General features: G+C 43.4%; 1 protein-coding gene across 2 annotated transcripts in view; it reads left to right on the top strand.

Moving 5' to 3' along the window:
* The first annotated feature begins 269 nt into the window (after positions 1-269).
* The window catches only part of LOC117248072 (A-type potassium channel modulatory protein KCNIP2), a 144,818-nt gene continuing 126,700 nt past the window's right edge, over positions 270-18,387 (top strand). Inside the window, exon 1 of one of the 2 annotated variants that reach the window (XM_033612809.2) lies at positions 270-601. In XM_033612809.2, coding sequence (XP_033468700.1) covers positions 529-601 — 73 coding nt within the window. In that variant the 5' untranslated portion in view covers positions 270-528. The remainder of the gene's footprint in view (positions 602-18,387) is intronic. The other variant, XM_078176298.1, reaches the window with a different exon arrangement.

The raw sequence follows: 18,387 nt of genomic DNA, 5'->3' as shown, positions 1-18,387 counted from the left end.
TCATTATCAGGTCGTTTATGATTTGTTCTTCACTCATTCATTATGAGCTGCTCATGTTTTTGTGCACCGTATTGCTTAATGCCACTGTGGGAAAATATTGGAAATTATGTGTACAAAGTTATGATCTCCAAAACAGCCGTCTAAACCGAAGCAATCTTTGTTTCTGTATCTGGTTTTCGCTCCCCCTCTCCCTGTGTGTGTGCGTACTTAATTGCGTGCGTGCGCGCGTGCCAGCCCGTGTGAGAGTGCAGACCAGAAGCGCTTGGTTCACTCAGCTCCTGGATGCCGAGAGCGCACGCAGAGAGAGATAGAGAGAGAGAGAGAGAGGGACACACGGGGAAATAACAACTTACATGGCTCTCTTGTCTTATCTATGGCAAATCAATGATGACTTGTTAACGCTAGTGTACCTGTAGCCATCCTCCGTGAAGGCGAACAACACAAAACCACTGTTGTTTTTTCCTCAAACAGAATCGCCAAGATATCAGCTGTTTCCCACAGTTCCACATTCCGGCGCACACGGGGAAAATGAAGGCGAAAAACCGTGACCAAAGCTTGTCGGACTCCAGAGAGCTGGACGGATCCTATGACCAGCTAACGGGTGAGTAAACTGGGGTCTTGAACACCGGTGGATGTTGTGTGGTCGCCTGCAGAGAAAATAAAAGATTCAATATGTAAAGCTGATAATCCGAAAGCAGCCTTGTCCTCTTAACTTCAGGTGGCTTTGCAAATGTCACAACCTGTCCGCCGTCCACCTCATCACCAAAGGAAAAAGCGCAAAATGTGTTTTTGTTTTTTTACGCATATTGGCAGTTTATTTGCAGCGCAAGTTTTTATATAACTTTCACTGCCTTTTTTGTACTTAATTCCCAGCTTCCATGGTAACACATTTTCTGTTCTATCCGTGTAGTTGCTGTGATACCCCACAGAAGTAGAGGGACACCTATAGTTTGATAAATTGGAAGAAAAATACACATATTGAATCTTTTAATATCAGTGTTGCATGCCAGTGTGGTTGCATAATGTGGTGCGTAATGTTTGGTTTCTGTCAACAATTTATTTTGTACCGGCTTGGCTCAGCTATGGGAAACCACCTTATTGTCGCTGGCTGTTATGAAAGGCGCTGCGGGGTTGGTGACACCTGTCTGACCGTGATCTGATGTCCAAATAGTGGAGCAGATTCCTCGATCTGCTTTGGTGTGTTATCACTTTCTGACCGAGATCTCTCCTATCGCCGTGAGCTTTATCTGCCCAAGTCTGGCTCTGTAGTTGAAAAAGAGCTGATAGGATACTCTCTGCAAGCACAGCAGACATCTGAGCGACTCTTAATGCCATGTGGGTTTTCAAATAGGGCAAATGTGTGCGTAATTTTGTTTGTGGGTGTCTGCTCTGTGGTTTGGATACAAAAAAAAAACTTGCTCCTGTATTGCGCTCTCTTTCTCCTTGAGATGACAGCACTTCCACTTTATCAGTTTGATGGCGATGTAATGAAGCAGTTCATTGACTGGCAGTGAGCATGCCTGCACATACCTGCGCTTTGTATGTACTCCTCTTCGAGCTGAGCTCTCTCTTGAGGTGTTTCCCCCTCTCCACAGCCTCCTATTGTCACATTATAGCTCACAGCTCTCCCCCGCTTGTGTGAGCACCGTTTGCCTGTTAAGTGCCAGCTGCCTAAATAAAATGCTTGCTTTTATGCCTGAACACATCTCAGGCCTGCAGAGGGAAACAGTGGCTGTCCAGACAGCTGTGTGCCTCGGGCTCGACAGGGACACTATAATCTCATTTGTCACAAATTTAATGCATCCTAAATTAAGAAAAGATTGCAAGGTGTCTCAGTGAAACCATGTTTGCCTGCGTGCAACAGACATGTGTGGGTATCTTTATCTGTGAATATTCTTGTGTGTATCAAAGCGTGTGTGTGGGTATGTGTGTGTGGGTGAGTTAAGAAGCAGCACTTTTTCTAGACTCCATTGTTGGAAGTTTAAAAAAAAAGGAAGAAGAAAAAGAAGACGAATTTGTTCAGCTGCATTCATAAACATCCATCAGGCGTTAGGCTACACCTCAACATGGGGATTGTAAGTCATGTCAGCCAACCCACAGTGTGCTGACCGTCATGCTTGGACAAACACTGGGCTTTACAGAGCTACTCAGAGACTACAAAACACACTTCAGCAGCTTGACTGTCTTTTCTCCTGCTGCTCTGGAACTTTACCTTTGGCTCTGTAATCACTTGCAGATTAGTGTGCAATATCCACCTGATAATGAGATGCATTATGGAGGATTAGTAAATGTGACAGTGGAAGAGATGAAAGTTTCTGTAAACCTCTCGGAAGAATCAGCATTTCCTCTTTCATCTCCTCGCCTCTATTCAGTCCAGCTTGTTGAAGTGGTCCCCTGAGTCCAACTGTCCACAAGAAGTCATATTGCTTTTTTAATAGTTGAGCGAGGGGAGAGGGAGAGGGACCAAGTCATTCAGTGTGGCGGAGCAATTTACTCCTGGCATAGTTTTTAATGACTTTTTCAAAGCTTTGAATTGCGTGGTTAATTCATCTTTGTACGACGCTGTCAACTCTAAAACATACTTAGCCCTGATGGTTTGCATGGTTATTAGAGCAGGCTGTCGCCAGTACGAGTCAGTATAATGAAGATATGATGCAGCTTAAGCTGTGGAGAAATACCGCTGGTCTTGTGTTTATGATAGTTTTCATATTACAGACACAGCTGACCACAAAGTGGCTCGGTGTATACTGTGTGTGCATGTGTGTGTGAGACACAGAAAGAACAGGTGACAGGTGATTTTCTGCATAATCCCCACTAAAATGGAAAAGTATATAGTGTGATGTGAGTGCATGACTTGTGAGAATGGATTCTTAAGTGGGTTTTTGTGTGGGTAGGACAGCTACAGGTGAGTCACTCTTCTTACTTACACACACACACACACACACACACACACACACACACCAGCAGAAAGAGAGCGAGTGTGTGTGTATGTGCTTAAAGCAAAGCTGACCTATGTTGCCTAAAGGTAGTGTGGGTGGTCTCCAATCACCATTTGAGTGAAATGTAACCCTCTAGAAATAACTCCCTCTCAGCCTGCTACATTGTACTGAAGTGCGCCCCACTGTGTGTGTGCATGTGTCGGAGTGTGTGTGTGGTAGCCTGGCATTCCCCGTTGTGTTTAAGAGCACCGGCTGAGAGATGAGAGGTAATTATAGAAGCGTGGTGCAGTAATCTCCTCTTCCACCTCACAAGCCACACTCGAGAGGAATCATATCACCTACACACACACACACACACACACACACACATATACAATGGCTTCTTTTTACATATGCATATGCAGCTATTATCTCAACCTTGTCATGCTTCTTTTTCCTCACTTCACATTTTATCTCAGGGCTCAATTAGTTAGTCTGGTAAGACCGTCCTGATGACGTGAGCTCATCATTCTGTTTCACTCTCTTCATCAGTCTGGACCGCTGCCACCTCAAACACTTTCAGTGGGTGGGACTACTCGTCTTGACAAACTCCTTCAGCCAATCAGTGTAATAAAACACCGCGCAGCATCATCTTAATCACTGACAGAGCCAGTTGATAAATCAAGCTTTTGCCAAATCCAGTTAGAAGAAAGGCAAAAAACATCTTTTCTTCTAAGAATCTCTGCAAGTGCATTCTCTTGTTCTTATTTAATTATTGTTATTGACTCTATTTCTGCAATAATTTCGCCTATTGCTGTGTTTACCAATGTTAGAGTCAGCACTTGTCTCTTTGGGAGCTGCCTTTACTGTTCTGTGAGCTGCGGCCTGCATTTTACGTCATCAACTACGATGCAGTCCCTAACTGGTTGCTTATATTATCAACTATGGTGTGGATGCCAGATAGGCCTTGATTGGACTTTAATTTCTGGAAAGCGTTTGGGGCAGCAGCAAGTACAGACTGCGAAACAGAATGTTGAACTCACTGACAAAGCAGCAATATGTGACAACTTGGGATGAGAACGTGTTGATCTGTCAGTAGCAGTTGGCAGCCTGTCTGCCAGTCATCCCTTTGTTCTGTCTGGTAATAACAGCCTGCATCATCACACAGTATGTGTTGTTGTTTTACATATTGTACCAAAACTTTTGAGATGTCTACGGCATGTTTGCATTGTGCTCTACCTTGATTCTCTCCTTCTGTGATGTGTCATGCCACTCCAGCCTGATGTGCAGATGGTTTGTTCTTTTTCCCCTCTCATGTTCAGATTAAGTGTCAAATCCAATTTGCCGACCCCTTGTGTTCTCTCATTTTTAATCAGTGATCAGTAGTTTAACCTTGCCATACATGTAAGAGTGGCTGAGTGTAGAAGGATAATCATCACCACTTATGTGAGAGATTTGTTCTCTGTGTTTAGAGGTCAAATGATTAGTTAATTAACAGGAAATTAATCTGCAACACTTGATTAACCAGGTAAGTCATTTTCTAAAGCAGAAATGCCCTAAATGTAATAGTTGGAAAAACTCTCTAATACCCACTATCATCTTGATTTTTGATTTAATGAGAAAGGTCACAATCAGCATTCACTTCAGGGACAAATGACTTTGCAGTAGTCATGGTTATTTATCGACCCCAGCTTTGATCGGCTTTGATCGGCAGTGATGGAAAACATGACACTCCGGTGGACATGATAATTTTAGCCGCTTTGCCAACGTGATTCAATCATGGGCCACCAATAAATACCGTCCATTTTCATCCAACCAGTGCTCAAATATTGACTGAAAGTTAGTCAGCATAGAGTTTGAGAGAGAGACTGGATGAGTCAGAGTTATAAAATAAAAATGAACCATCATAACATTTTCACTGGCCTCCATGCTGCTTTACTGTTTACTACTGTACACACCTCTAGTGTATTGGCAATGGCAAAGCAGTTTAACACCTACTTTTTATGGGATTTTCTGCATTTAAAATCTGCATACACGTGCTAATTCTGATGGAGAAAGGGTAAAGGATGCAAACCCCCCCTAAGGTGCTCCAGGTGTATGCCCCACTGGGAAGAACATTTTTTCAACATATCAGATTTATAATGTGGATCTACAGGGGATTTTAGCATGAGGACGTGGGAAAAACTAGACTTAGAATCAGTGTTACCTTACTGATTCAAAAGTAATATAGTGGAAACATCTAGCCTGGAAATCCAGACCCAAATCTAGAAAGATTTAGGGTCTGGCCATGAGTAATGAAAATGGCCCAACTCGAGGGGCGGCACCAAGCATGCATTTGTAAATATCACTGCACGCAATTGGATAACACTACGACCAATCAGAACAATACACGGGGTGACGTATATGCTTAGCTACCAGCGGAGCTAACTGGTAGTTTAGACTCTTGCTAGACTCCTGCTTCATTCTTCTTTAAAGGCAGCCCCTTACTCTTACCTTATTCTCTCATACTCAAATAAAACCAGATAATAAACATTCAGTTCACATACTGTGGTTAAGATTAAGTAATTTATCACAAATGTTGCCATCCATCTTGCAGTTACTCACAGCTTTGTCATTAGGACATTGCTATATAAACAGAACATATTTTGTGTGCGTGTGTGTGTGTGTGTGTGTTTCGAATTTTGCATAAAGGTATAAAGTTTGTAAGCCTATTTCCATACAAACTTGTATGAACTCTGTGATAGTACATTGAATATATTTGGGTTTTGGACTGTGTAGTGGATAAAACAAGACATTAACAGAGGTCAGCTTGGGCTCTGAGAAACTGCTGTGGCCATTCAACTAATTGCTTTATTGATAGAATAATGAAATCATTTTTGATTGTTGAAATAATTATGCCATATTTGTGTTTGTCTTTTCCTCTCTCCAAGTGTCTCATTATTCTGAGGGAAAATCTCGCACTCTTGGTTTTGGGTGAGAGCATTTAGAGGTCAGCTGAACGCAGCTCAAAAATATGTTTGAAGGACTCGAGAAAACAGGGAATTCAAGTTTATTTGTAAATGTGTGAACACAGTAAAGACACCCTTGGATAGAAACTAATATTGTGTGCAAACACTGTCTTGTGTGTGTTTGTGTTTAGAGGATGTACAGCATGTGGGGGATAGGTTAGGCAATGAAGTCCATCTCCTAGATTGACTGCATACGTTCTTGGCAAAGTGAGCCGATCGCCCACTTCGTAACAGTCAGCACAATTGGATGCAACGCTTACACACACACACACACACACACACACACACACACACAAACAAGACAGTCATCACTGACAGACGCAAATATTCACTCATTAGGTTTCTTGAGCCGAAGTTTCTCTCTTTAAAATATGTAGAACATCCGCTACAGTTGACTTGTCTCACGCAGCAGCTCGGCTCTCAGCTGTAGCAGAGACGTTCAGCCTCTGATAGATCTGGACAGTTACTTTCTCACACACACGCAGCCCTTAATGAGCACTGTTAAGCACTGGCATTCAGAGGCACGCCAGGCTGTAAGTCGGCCAAAACACAGATAGCTGTGAGAGAGGGTAGGGGTGTTGAGGTGAAGGGCATTAGTGGGTCTAGAAGCCACATGACACTCCCCCCAACCCAGCGCCCATGGTGCAAACAATAATTTACATTTGTTAGTCCAAACCGATTCCAGCACTCTGATTGGCTTCATAATTGAGCCTGTCAGAGGGAGTTTAGCATAAAGTCACCTTCTCGGCATGACAGTTTTTGCTGCAGCTAGAATCGAAATGGCCACTGGCACTAATTAAAAGCCTTGATTTAATGTGTCATCTGATGTGGCGGGACATGTGTGACACACGCTGCCTCATCAGGGATCCTCTCTGGGTTCCTGGGCTCTGGTTCCTCCTGGAAGTGCCAGAATTGCTGATGTGAAATGACTGGTTTCCTACATGGAGGAATGCTTGGAGTGGTTCACTTAGGCTTATCTGTCACTTTGGTTACATAAGGAAGGGATAAAGAAAGACGGGAAGGAGGGAAAAGGGGCAAAGGAAGGACGGAAGGAAAGTGTGAAAGTGCAAATCCCAGAGATGCTCTTTGGTAGACTGTAGGTGTTGTTTGCCCTATTATAAAAGCTCCTCCTGCCAATCATACCCTGCTAATGCACAACCCATCAGTATGGTCCTGTAATTATGAGGTAGCTGCCACCTGAGACCTGACTTCTTTCTGACATTCAAATTTGTGCCTCTTAAAGTGGTTTGGATGTTTGCATGTAGAAAAGAGGGAGTTTACAGTATGTAATTGCCCATCCATTCTTCCCTGTCTTCTTAATGTCCTCACTATATTTCTAAATAATCTGACTGACAGTCCCCACTTAAGCTGCACTCTCTCTTTTCCTCTAATTCTATCACACTCCTCCCCCTCACTCTGTCTCCAGTCTCACAAATCAGATTACATAATAATATCATATATATTTCTCCGTCTCTAACAGAATGTCTTCAGTGTCTCACTTTCCGTGTCCTGATTCATCCCGCCTCTCCTTCCATGCTCTCCCCTCTTCGTCTGCTCCTATACCATTACCTTCGCTTTTTAGCTCTCCCATCGTCCATCCTCGACCCAACCTGCCTCCCTGACCTGTCTCCTGCCTCCCTCTTCTCCAGTTCTTTCAGTCCACAGTGGGACCGGTATCTTAATGGGCCCGGACGCTGGAGTCAATCCTAACGAGTTTTAGTCTTTGACCGAATCTACGGAGAGGACGGGCGATCGTTAATTAAAATAAGCCCTGCTCACCCCTCTCTTGATCCCTGCACCCTTACTCCTCTCCTGCTCTGTAAACACATTCATTTATAAGTGCCTGCTGAGAGGAGAGGAGAGGGAGATGGAAAGATGAGAAGGAGGAGCAGGGAAAAGTCAATATACATCCCAGATTGAGGATGAATGACTTAATGGGCAGCGGGGAATGGAAAATTGACAAAAATATTTGATTTATTGTATATTATTATTATTGTATTACAAATGTACCAGAAGTTTTTTTCCTCCTCAACATCCGTGTGATGCTGTTTCCTTGTCAGAGATATTTATCAACAAGCGACTGATTGATTGACTGACGGAAAGTGCCTCTGAGTGTGACGGAGCTCCGTGTCATTCGGCGTGTGTCTCTCTCTCGCTTCGTCGTGCTGTCACTCACAACATCTGATCTGCATTAGTGGATGATTTTCTGTCCATTAGCTCAGCCATTCTCCATTACACTGGTAGTATCTCATCAGCATGGGGAAGAGGAGACACCAGCTGTCATGCAAACAATGTTACTGTGTGTTACGATGTGGGTGGCGACCATGTTCCCCTTTCTTTGTGCACTTTGACTCAGTTTTTTATGTGTGTGTGTGTGTGTGTGTGTGTGTATAAGAGAGAGTCTTTTGTCATCAGAGGTTATCAGACGGCACGTCTTAGATTGAAGATAGGGGATCACTGTGGGTGTGCTCATGTTGTGTGTGTGTGAGCCTGTAAACATTTGTGTAGAGGATGTCTGAAGGGCACGCGTGACTGAGATCGAAAGGATGTCGGGAGAAGTGTGTGGGTGTGTGCACGCTGCCATCTTTCCCATTTTTTCGTTTACTCATTTAAGCGGTGCATGTGTGAAAAATTGAGTTTGAGCAGATGATGCAGCGTGTAAGATTTTAAGAATTTGTGGCTGTCCCCTTCCTTGTGTGTGTGTGTGTGTGTGAGAAAAGTAGAGATGGCACAAACAAGCAGACAGTAAGAGAGTGTAATTTAGTTGTAAACAGGCCTGCTGAGGACATTTACTCTGTTCACTGAAGGTTCTTCAGCCACAACTTCAGTGTGATTGACAGCACAGCAGAGAGTGGAGGTGATTAGAGGAAGCCTGGGGTTTGCTCTTGTCAAAAGCAAAATCTCTCATGCACTCACACAACACACATACAGGCATAAACACACACACACACACACTGGGTTTTGGCCTGAGGGATGACAGCGCAGGAGAACACTGCAGCTGGTCTTACAATCAATCAGTTAGCTCTGACAAAACTTTGGACAAGGTCTAGTCAATAACTCACAGTCGTGCACATTCACACAGACACACTTACACACATATACAAACACACAAATGCGCGTGCATGGCTGCGAAACAGTTGGCAAAGAAAGCACAGCGGGCAGAGCCTTGTCAATATCTGTCAGTTAGCTGACCAGTCAGAATAAACACAGTGTCTCCCAGTGCACACAGTGCCTTACTGATAGCCCGATCAAGCCAAGTTTAATGTAGAATGGCTGTTTCTGGTCTGTAGCGATGCCATAAGGGTCCTAACAGTCAGAAGAGTTTAACCTGGACTGTAGACACTGCAAAAACGTCTTGAAAGGGTCATTGAGGGTAAAGGGTTTCATCTGTTGTTTTTCTAACCCACTTTGGATAAAAACACACCCACTTCCACATGACGAAAGCGGGCTGCCAGACGTCAAGGCTACAAGATTGGCTGCCACCCTACTGCTGTGGCATGCAGCAGGTCAGGTGCTGGCTCAAAGAGGCATCTTTCAACTGGGCGCCTTGTGAAACGGCACAGCTTGAGTTCATTGGTGGCTTTAAGCACCATCTTTGCTAGAAAGCATTTAGGAACTCTACCCCCTCTCATCCCTCTTAGAGGCACTGCGTTGGGTTTCAGTGCCTCTGTACCTCCTTTATGTATCTTTGGGTCTTGTTTACACATGTGTTTACCAACAGTTGCTGGCTAAATTCGAGTTACTACAGCTGTGAAAAGGAAACTTTGCAGATTTACAACCAGCTCTGTCATTGCAGTGTGGGCAGTTTGTGCAGATGAATGGTGATTGGCTTTCCCTGTGTTGCCTCTAATTTTGTTTTGTTTTTTTGCCTCGAATGGTAAAGGCATGACCTGCTTTACTCCTCCTTTTGATTGGCTAGTACTCATTGCCTTCTTTGGTTGGGTTGATTATGTTTAGGGATATGGAGTGAGAATGGCTGAGGTTCGGATGAGGAACAAGGATAAGATAATCAGAGGCAGAGGAAGGTGGAATAGGGCAGGTCACGCTATTGGACTTTGGGACAAATGAGCAGGAAGCTCTGGGTGTTCGGCTTTCCCCTGTGTCGAGATGGCAGTGCCTGGAGCTCCCTGCTCATCCACCGGCAAAAGCCACGCACTGTTCATCTGCCCACTGCCCACACTGCAGTGACACAAGGCTTGTTAAAAATCAGTGAAGTGTCCCTTTAACTACCCATATTGCTATTTTTCAAGCTACTGTAGCTGTCATATTTCCAGGAAGCAGACCTTCAGTGGCTGTAGTAACTCTAATTCAGCCAGAGCAAACGACCCTCCGACTCCCTGCTGGATCAGCAAACTTTCCAGTTTTGTTGTCTCTGGGCTGTGAGAGAGGCGGAGGGACCACAGGGTACATCATTGGGTGTGTTCATAAGCTAGCAGCTGTCTCTTTCAATGAAGCTGGCCCAGCAGTAGGCTGCCAGTCCTACTTTCGGCATGCGGAAGTGGGTGTGATTTCATCCAACAATAGACGCTGAAAGGTTATACATTATTCTGTTGTGATTCAAAGGAAAGATTGAGGTTTAATAGTAAAGCAACTTGTATCATCCCAAACATGACTTCTCATGTGCGCCTTTATCAAATCAGAAATGGATATCCATCAGACAGTTTGCCGTGCTGACTCTGCTGCAGTTTGTGTGGAAAAGTCAAATAACTTGAGTTTAAATGATACAAGTGCTGTAAATGACATACTAGATGAAGAGACTCCAATTTGAACTTTTCAGTCAATATTAAAAATCTTTATCAATGCTTGTTGCACTGTATGATGTTGTCGGACAACATTGTGTTAGCAATTGTGTAGCATCATTAACTTGCTGACGGGCAGAGCTGCCCTTGCTCCAGCCCCAAAATGGCTGCCTTTATCATTGCTCCCCCGTCAGCCTGGGGCCAGGTTGTCAGGGGGGACACTTCCTGACAGCTTGGTCTTTATCTCTCCCAGGAGAGATGCTGAAGTCAGCCAAATTCGCAACCAGCTAAATATGCACAGTGTGACAAGGTAGAAGGAAACAGGACCAATTGCATTTTGGAGGCTGCGATATGGTTCAAGGCATTACAATTGTGGGAGAGAAGGTTAGTGAGGAATGTTGAAATGCTGAGCTGGGAAATTTTGCGTTCAGCTTCACAGCGCTGTGTCGCTGTGTCCCGACTCCGCTGTTGAACCAGCCTGTACTTCCTCTCAGGCAGCCAAGCCAAACTACAGACTTGTAAAGACACAGACTTTAGAAGTCCAACAACATATTTGTATACTTGGAAATCCATTTGCTTTAATCATCTCTATTGCACACTGCTCGCTCTGGATGTTTACTTTATTGGCCGTGGGGTTTGAAAATCCTATTCCCCCCCCCCCCGCTATCTCCCTCTGGCGCTGGTAAACCGATTACTCACACAGCAACCTGACGTTCCATAAGTGCTTCTCCCCAGGCACCGTGGCCTGGCGCCAGAATTTCATAAGAGTTAATGGAGTCTACTAATCAACAACACACACACACGGACAGAGACGCACACAAACTTGCACACTGGCAGGTTTGACTGATTGGTGGGGTGACAGTCATGACAGCAATGGGATCGTTACCGACCTGGAGCAGCACAGCAGCCACTGACATTACCATCAAAGGTGGACCCCAGCTTAATGCTGTATATAGAGTGGGGAGAGGGGAGGCATTGACAAAGAGAGAGGGAGCTGCTGAGGCCAAATAGTAAAGAAAGAAACAGGTGGAGGGAGTCTATCGTCAAATTCTACCCCAATAGCATACAATACTCACAGTGGCTCAAATCTCAGCTGAGACGTGATGAGATCAATAAGGATTCAGGGTCAGTTTTGCATAACACATTATTGACATAGCTGAGGTGTGATTAATGGTCAGGCAGCTTCCAAAACAGCATATTAACAAACAGACAAACCAAATTCTGACATCATTATTCTCCATTTTATTTGATCATTTGTTTCTGGGAGTTATTAATCTTACATCTACAGAGGGCTACATTTTCCGACCGACACAAGGTTACTCTACACCTGGACACACATGCTGGAGTTAACATGTATTTAAACATCTGCTCACACATACCAGCAGCTTGTGTCTTGCTGCAACATGACATTTTGTTAGCAATGCTGCTGTTTTGGCTTAAATAGCTGTGTTTTGTACTACTGAAAGTGTCTAACATGAATTTGAAGTTATGTTTGGTGCTTTTCATTTCACCACTGATAACTGTGCGTCATGCTGGGCTTCAGCTCAGTCATGTCACTTAAAGGGAGATTTTAGTATTATTCAGCCTAGACCCCATTTTCCCATGTTTTTGTCTTTGAATGACTAATGGGAACAACATTTTTTTTTTTAAATTGGTCCACTAAGGAGAAAGTACTGTAACTGGCAGTGGTGAAACCACTCAGGGCAATTATGCATGGTCAGTTTAAGTCCACTAGAAGTGCTTGATTTTGCCGCCAACAGACTCAGATTATTATTGTGTTTGACAGCTTCATAAAAAAACACCTACAGAGTAATACATTTTTTTTCTTTACCTTTCACTTGATACAGTCTGTCGAAATCAGCTTAATATTCAGCCATGACATTAAAAATCTTTTGGATCACACTTCAATCAGGAGACACAGAGAAATTAAGTGAAGATAATATTTAATACAGATATGAGTGTACAGATTAACAGATGACTTGTGTTGATTAAGATTTCACTTGGACACCAGAGGGAAATATTTTGTGATCGAGGGACATCTGAGTGGCAGCAGGACAAATCCCCCCATGTAGTTCAGACACTGGTGGTGGTGGTGGTGGCTGCTGACTCTGAGTCTGCCGACTACTGAGGCGGATGAGGCTGATGAATCTGTAAAGACTAGGTGGTGATGGGGAGGTGGAGGGTGTGCCCGAGTGCAGCAAGAAAGAACTGGGGTCGAGAAAGAACCGTAAATGAGGAGCAGTAAGATGATAGGCTGACAGAGAAGGTGTGTGGCTATGCTATTGGTTGATTGTGAATCAGCTGATGACTCAATTTACAGCCCCTGACAATGATACCTAATGATAGTGAGTGAGCATGCGTGGAAGGAGTGAATGAAAGAAATCATACAACCTGAGCATGAAAATCTTCCTGACCGAACTTTTGCTAGAGCTTCATTAACAACGACAAACTCTTTCTGGCACTTCTCCCTCCAACTAATGTTTCCACCCTTGACTTCCTGCAACAAGTCACCTCTCGCAAGATTTCAGAAGTCTTCTTCTTGAGAGAGACTTGGTTCAGCAAAACAGAACAGCAAAATTAAGCAAAATGTAGAGAAAAATGTTTTATTTCTCTGTAGGGCCCTTTCATTAATGTCTGACACTTATAAAATCAGTCAAACATTTTTAGTGGATGTACACTGACAGTGCTTAATTGCCTCAAGTGTCTACATTGAAGTCTGTCTCACACTACCGGTCGCAGTCTCTCTCTTGATACTGGATCAGTTTCAAAAACCGTTGTTTTTGTTTGTCCCACAGACACAAAAACATGGAAAAATAGTGTCCAGGTTAAAAAATACATAAGTTTTCCTTTAACAAAGAAGCAGTCTCATCCGGTCACTCAGACAGATTTGACATTAGGCTTGTTGGGTAACATTAGTTAACAGCTTGTTAGTGGTCTAAACAACTACTTGCTTGTAGACAACAAGTCATGTAAGCTGATTTTGTTTGACTGCTTGTAACACAGAGACTCCAAGGCCTTAGGCAGTGTTCTCATTTGGGACCCCTGTAGCCTGAGGGTAGAAGCTCTTCCTGACCCTCTCAGTTCCGGCCTGGTGTATACGATACCTTCTTCTCTACCTCAGGTAGTTATCCAGGCTGTTGGGATCTTTAAGATTCTCCTAGCCGTAGTCTTGCAGTGCCTGGTGTAAACATCCAGGGTAGAGCAGCACCTAATAATAGCATGTTCATCGGAGCGAGCCACTGTTTGCAGGGCCTTGTGGTCCTGTTCGGTGCTGTTTCTGTACCAGGCAGCGATGTTCCCCATCAGGCGGCTGTTGATGATGCAGGAGTAGAAATTTCTTTTTAGGGGATACCCTGAATTTCCTCAAGGGTCTGAGGTGAAGCAGTCTCTGCCTTGCCTTTCGCAACACTGAGTCAGTATGCAGCGCCCATGTCAGGCCCTGGTGATGTGGAAACCAAAGTACGTTAGCTGTCCACCCTCCCCATGGAGGACTCATTATTTTTAAGGGCGGCATAGTTCCCTGCTTCTTTCCAAAGTCCACTAGCAGCTCCTTTGTTTTGCTGACATTCAGGAGTAGGTTGTTTTCCTGTCACCAGCAGGTCAGATCCTCTACTTCCTTTACACCATAGTTATTTGGATTATAATAATGTAATAATAATACAGACAAGTCTATAAAGCAAACCAACAAGGAAACCCTATGTCAGGCAATGTCTTTCATTCAAGTTGACACTAATGTGCTGCTTCGGTTTTGACATGCACCTCTTATCCCATGACCATTTGCTATCATACAACTGTAACGCTAGAGGGAGAGTTCCTCTAAAACCCACATACAATTATGAAAATTTGTCAGTTTGTTAGTGTTCCTACTTCTTAAATAAAGTATTATATGGACGTGTGGGAGCTTAGGACGTTTCTCTTGTAGTTATTTATTTTGCAATATAGCAATAAGTCAGTCTGGCTCCCAGGTCGTCACCTCACCTACAGTTTCAGCTGTGGCCACCAAACCCGTCGCACAGTGCAGGGCTGTTCTCGGTGGCCTGCTGGGGCCGAGGTGTCAGACTTCCTGACAGCTTGGTCTTTATCTCCCCTGGAGTAAAGCTAAAGTCAGCTTAATTCTCAACCAGCTTCGGGTAATTATATTTTTTCCCAGTATTTCAGAACATTTTGAGGAGCTTAAGGTGAACAGGCAGAAATTGAAAACACATAATAGGATAAACTCAGAGAGAATGAGTTTCTTTTGTATTTATGAAGCACATTAAAGATAAAAGCTGTCTGAAAATGCTTTCTCTTTATTTGATTTGCTTGTAAATTCAAGTTTGCCATGCATGACCAAGCATGGTATTGAACAGTGACGCAATATAAATAATATTACAATTATTAAATTATTAAAATATTATAATTATTAAAGCCATAATGAAAAGCGTACTTGAAGAAAGTCACAGAGTAGCATCTGTCTGAAGGTTGCTTTTTCGCTTGCCATCTCTTTTTTTTCCCCAACCACAAGATGTTTGCTTCTAATGAGGGCGAATTAAGGAGACGTGGTGCGCTCGTTGTGATGCACACTCAGAGAAAGTCATTAAGAGGGGTAACGATTATTAATGAGGCCAGTATAAGATTCATGCGCTGAAATATGGGCCTGTTGTTTCATTCCTCCGTGTTCACGACTGAGAGGGGCTCCGCTGGATTTTGGCATCAAAGGAGACGTTACTGTCGGTGTATAATGACACTCCTGACTCACTGCGCAGGTTCAGCACAGTTTGGGGATTGAATAAGTTAATTAAAGTTTCACTTTTATGTGCATTAATATGCCTGGAGGATTCTCACATGCCAATCATATTCTTATTTACGGTACTGTGTGTCAGTGTGCATATGTTATACGCCTGTTTCAAGGCTGTGATGGTAAAATCCTTGACCTTCCTTTTAGAAGTGATGGCATAATAGCTAATACAGTATCCTGTTACCATGGCGGCACGGTGTTGCAGTGGTTAGAACTGTCGCCTCACCCACCCACAGTGGGGGAACCCTTCTGTGTAGAGTTTGCATGTTCCCCCTGTGTCAGCGTGGGTTTTCTCCAGGTACTTTGGCATCTTCCCACAGTCCAAAGACATGCATGTCCAGGGTGTACCCTGCCTCTCACTCAATCAGCTGCAAGAGGCTCCAGCATCCCCGTGACCCCTACAGGATAAGCGGTTATAGAAAATGAATGAATGGTTTCCAGTGTTTCAGAATGTGCCACAGCTGCACCCAGTGGAATCCAGGCGTTAGTGTATAGGGCTCACGCTCTACCAGGTGAGCTACCGGGCGCCCCGAGATACTTGAGTATTTCCATTTATGCAGCTTTTACTCCACTACATTTATGTGATGACTTTAACTACTTTGCATTACTAGATACTGTAATCAATACAAAACATAATTATCTAATAGTAATGATATCTTATTATAGATTAAGCTACCCAACAGTGTATAAACTAATTACAATTATACAACAAGCAGTTACGACCAAGCACTTTGATTGGTCAACAAGACATTAAGAAGGTGCTCAAGTCAACATAACAGCACACCTGTCTCATGACTACAAATATTACTCTGCTATTTCCATGGCAACGTTGCAACCGCTTGTGCAAAACCAGACGGCTGCAAAACTGCTACAGAATTATTGTTTTGTTGTTAATTTTGATCCATACGACAGACTTAGTTTGATGAACGGTTGGAAGAACTCTTCACAATCCTAAAAATATTATATAGCCTAATATTTAAATATAAGCAGTCAACATTATTAAACTAATGTATCTGAAACATTTTTTGTCCTTTATTTCAAATGACCTGAAAAGCTGATTAGCAAAAAGCCACCTAAAAAAGGGTTGTTAGGATATCTTATAAACAAATGATCTGACAAATGCTCATGATAGGCTGCTACATGCAACTGTCATAGTAACATTTAAAAATATTGAACTTAAATAAAACAATTTCAGAACCTGAACTTAACGAGTGCATTGGTAGAAATTGTCCAACATACTTATAAATCAGATTAAATGAGTTAGTCTTTTTTCTTTAATTCATATAATTCATAGTGCTGTTTTCTGCTTGACCGCCACGTCAATGCAGGTGCATGCCTACCTGGAGTGCAGGAAGTCGAAAAAGTTGTTTTTGAGTGTCTCGGTCATGACCACATCACTGTCATGCCACAAATGACATTCAAGCACACCCTCTCCTGTAATATTGTTCAAGTCAGTTCGATTGGGCAGGGAATGCTGAAAAATTTCACACCTTCATTTGGTTCGGTTCACTTTCACACTGAACTTTTTAAAGGGGACCAAATCGTCTGGATAATGTCACGCAGTTACAACAGCTGTTCGTTTGGGGGCAGTATTGCCCGAAACGACCACTGACCAGGAAGAAAAAGCATGACGAAGAAGAAAATCCATCCCCTTCACCCAATATATAGTCCTCTGACCATATATCGAAGTGCCTGCACCTCTTCCCTACTCCACATCTGCCCACGAGACATTTTCCAACTTTTTCTTTTTTTACCTCTGCCTCTCCCAGTTCGTGCTGCCGGCTTTGTTTTTTTTTCTACCCAAAATGCACTGCGCTCTATATCACTTCCTCTCTTTGGTTCACTGGATAGTCCATTTGCATTTCCCACTGAGAGACCCCCAGTTTTCAAGCGGACCGGGGTTTGCTCGTTTGGTCCACACCCAGAGTTTGATTGAGCCTTTACACCACTCCAAATGAACCGTACTATCCGTGGAAGTGGACCAGTGGACAATAGCACCAATGTGAATGCGTTAGGACTTAGGACTGTACTTTAAAGCTGATACTTTTGTACTTTCATTTAGGTCAGAGTTTGAATGCAGGATTTTTGCTTGTAACAAAGTATTTTAAAACTGTGGTACTTAGGTAAAAGATCTGAACACTTCTTCCACCACTGGCTACACGTTGTGAACATTAAACAGGCTACCTCTCAGAACTCTGTGGTGTTTCTGCCTTGTCAGCCCACAAAAGGTCATTACAGATCTGAAATCTGGCAAAGGTTAAAAAGCGGACCTTATTAAATGCATGCTTGAATCAATTTGGATTGGATCAATGGATTAAGATTTGATAATCAATCACTGACCCACCAGCACCCAGCATTTTATTCTACCTTACTGTATTTAAATTGCATGGCATGTTGGAAGTAGTTTCATTTGGAGGTCAGGCAATCTGTAAGCAGTACAAGGAAATGCCTCGGTTGTGTGTGCTTCTGTGAATGCTTTGGAGGAGTGTTTGTGTGTGTTAGTGGGAGCGTCTGTGTAGTACAGTACTATCTCATTGATATTCCTGAGTAGATCTTGACATTAGGGAGTCATTAGAGGTTGACAAGCGAGAGGTAGAGGTATATTGCAGATTCTTCTCACCTCTTCTCTCACCTTCACTTTTCACCCTCCTCCTTAGTTTTCCCATCCACATGCCATGCTTTTATGAATGAGAGGCTGTATCAGTAATGATGCTTTCCTACTTAACCCTCTCCTCTTTTCTCTTCTCTTCCACAGAGGTGGGAAAGGTGATTAAAGTGGATGTAAAATTAATAGTTGCAGCCCCAGCTCTCATGCCTGGGTGGGCAGGAGTCATGAGCACACTGGGCACATTGATGGAGAGTAATGTGTGAGTGTGTGTGTGTGTGTGTGTGTGTTTATGTGTAGGGATTGTTTGTCACTGAGGGAGATTTATTCATATTAGCCC

Source organism: Epinephelus lanceolatus, chromosome 17, assembly GCF_041903045.1.
Source record: "Epinephelus lanceolatus isolate andai-2023 chromosome 17, ASM4190304v1, whole genome shotgun sequence".
Taxonomy (NCBI): Eukaryota; Metazoa; Chordata; class Actinopteri; order Perciformes; family Serranidae; genus Epinephelus; species Epinephelus lanceolatus.
The sequence above is the reverse complement of the archived record's forward strand: the minus strand, read 5'-3'. Positions and strand labels throughout refer to the sequence as shown.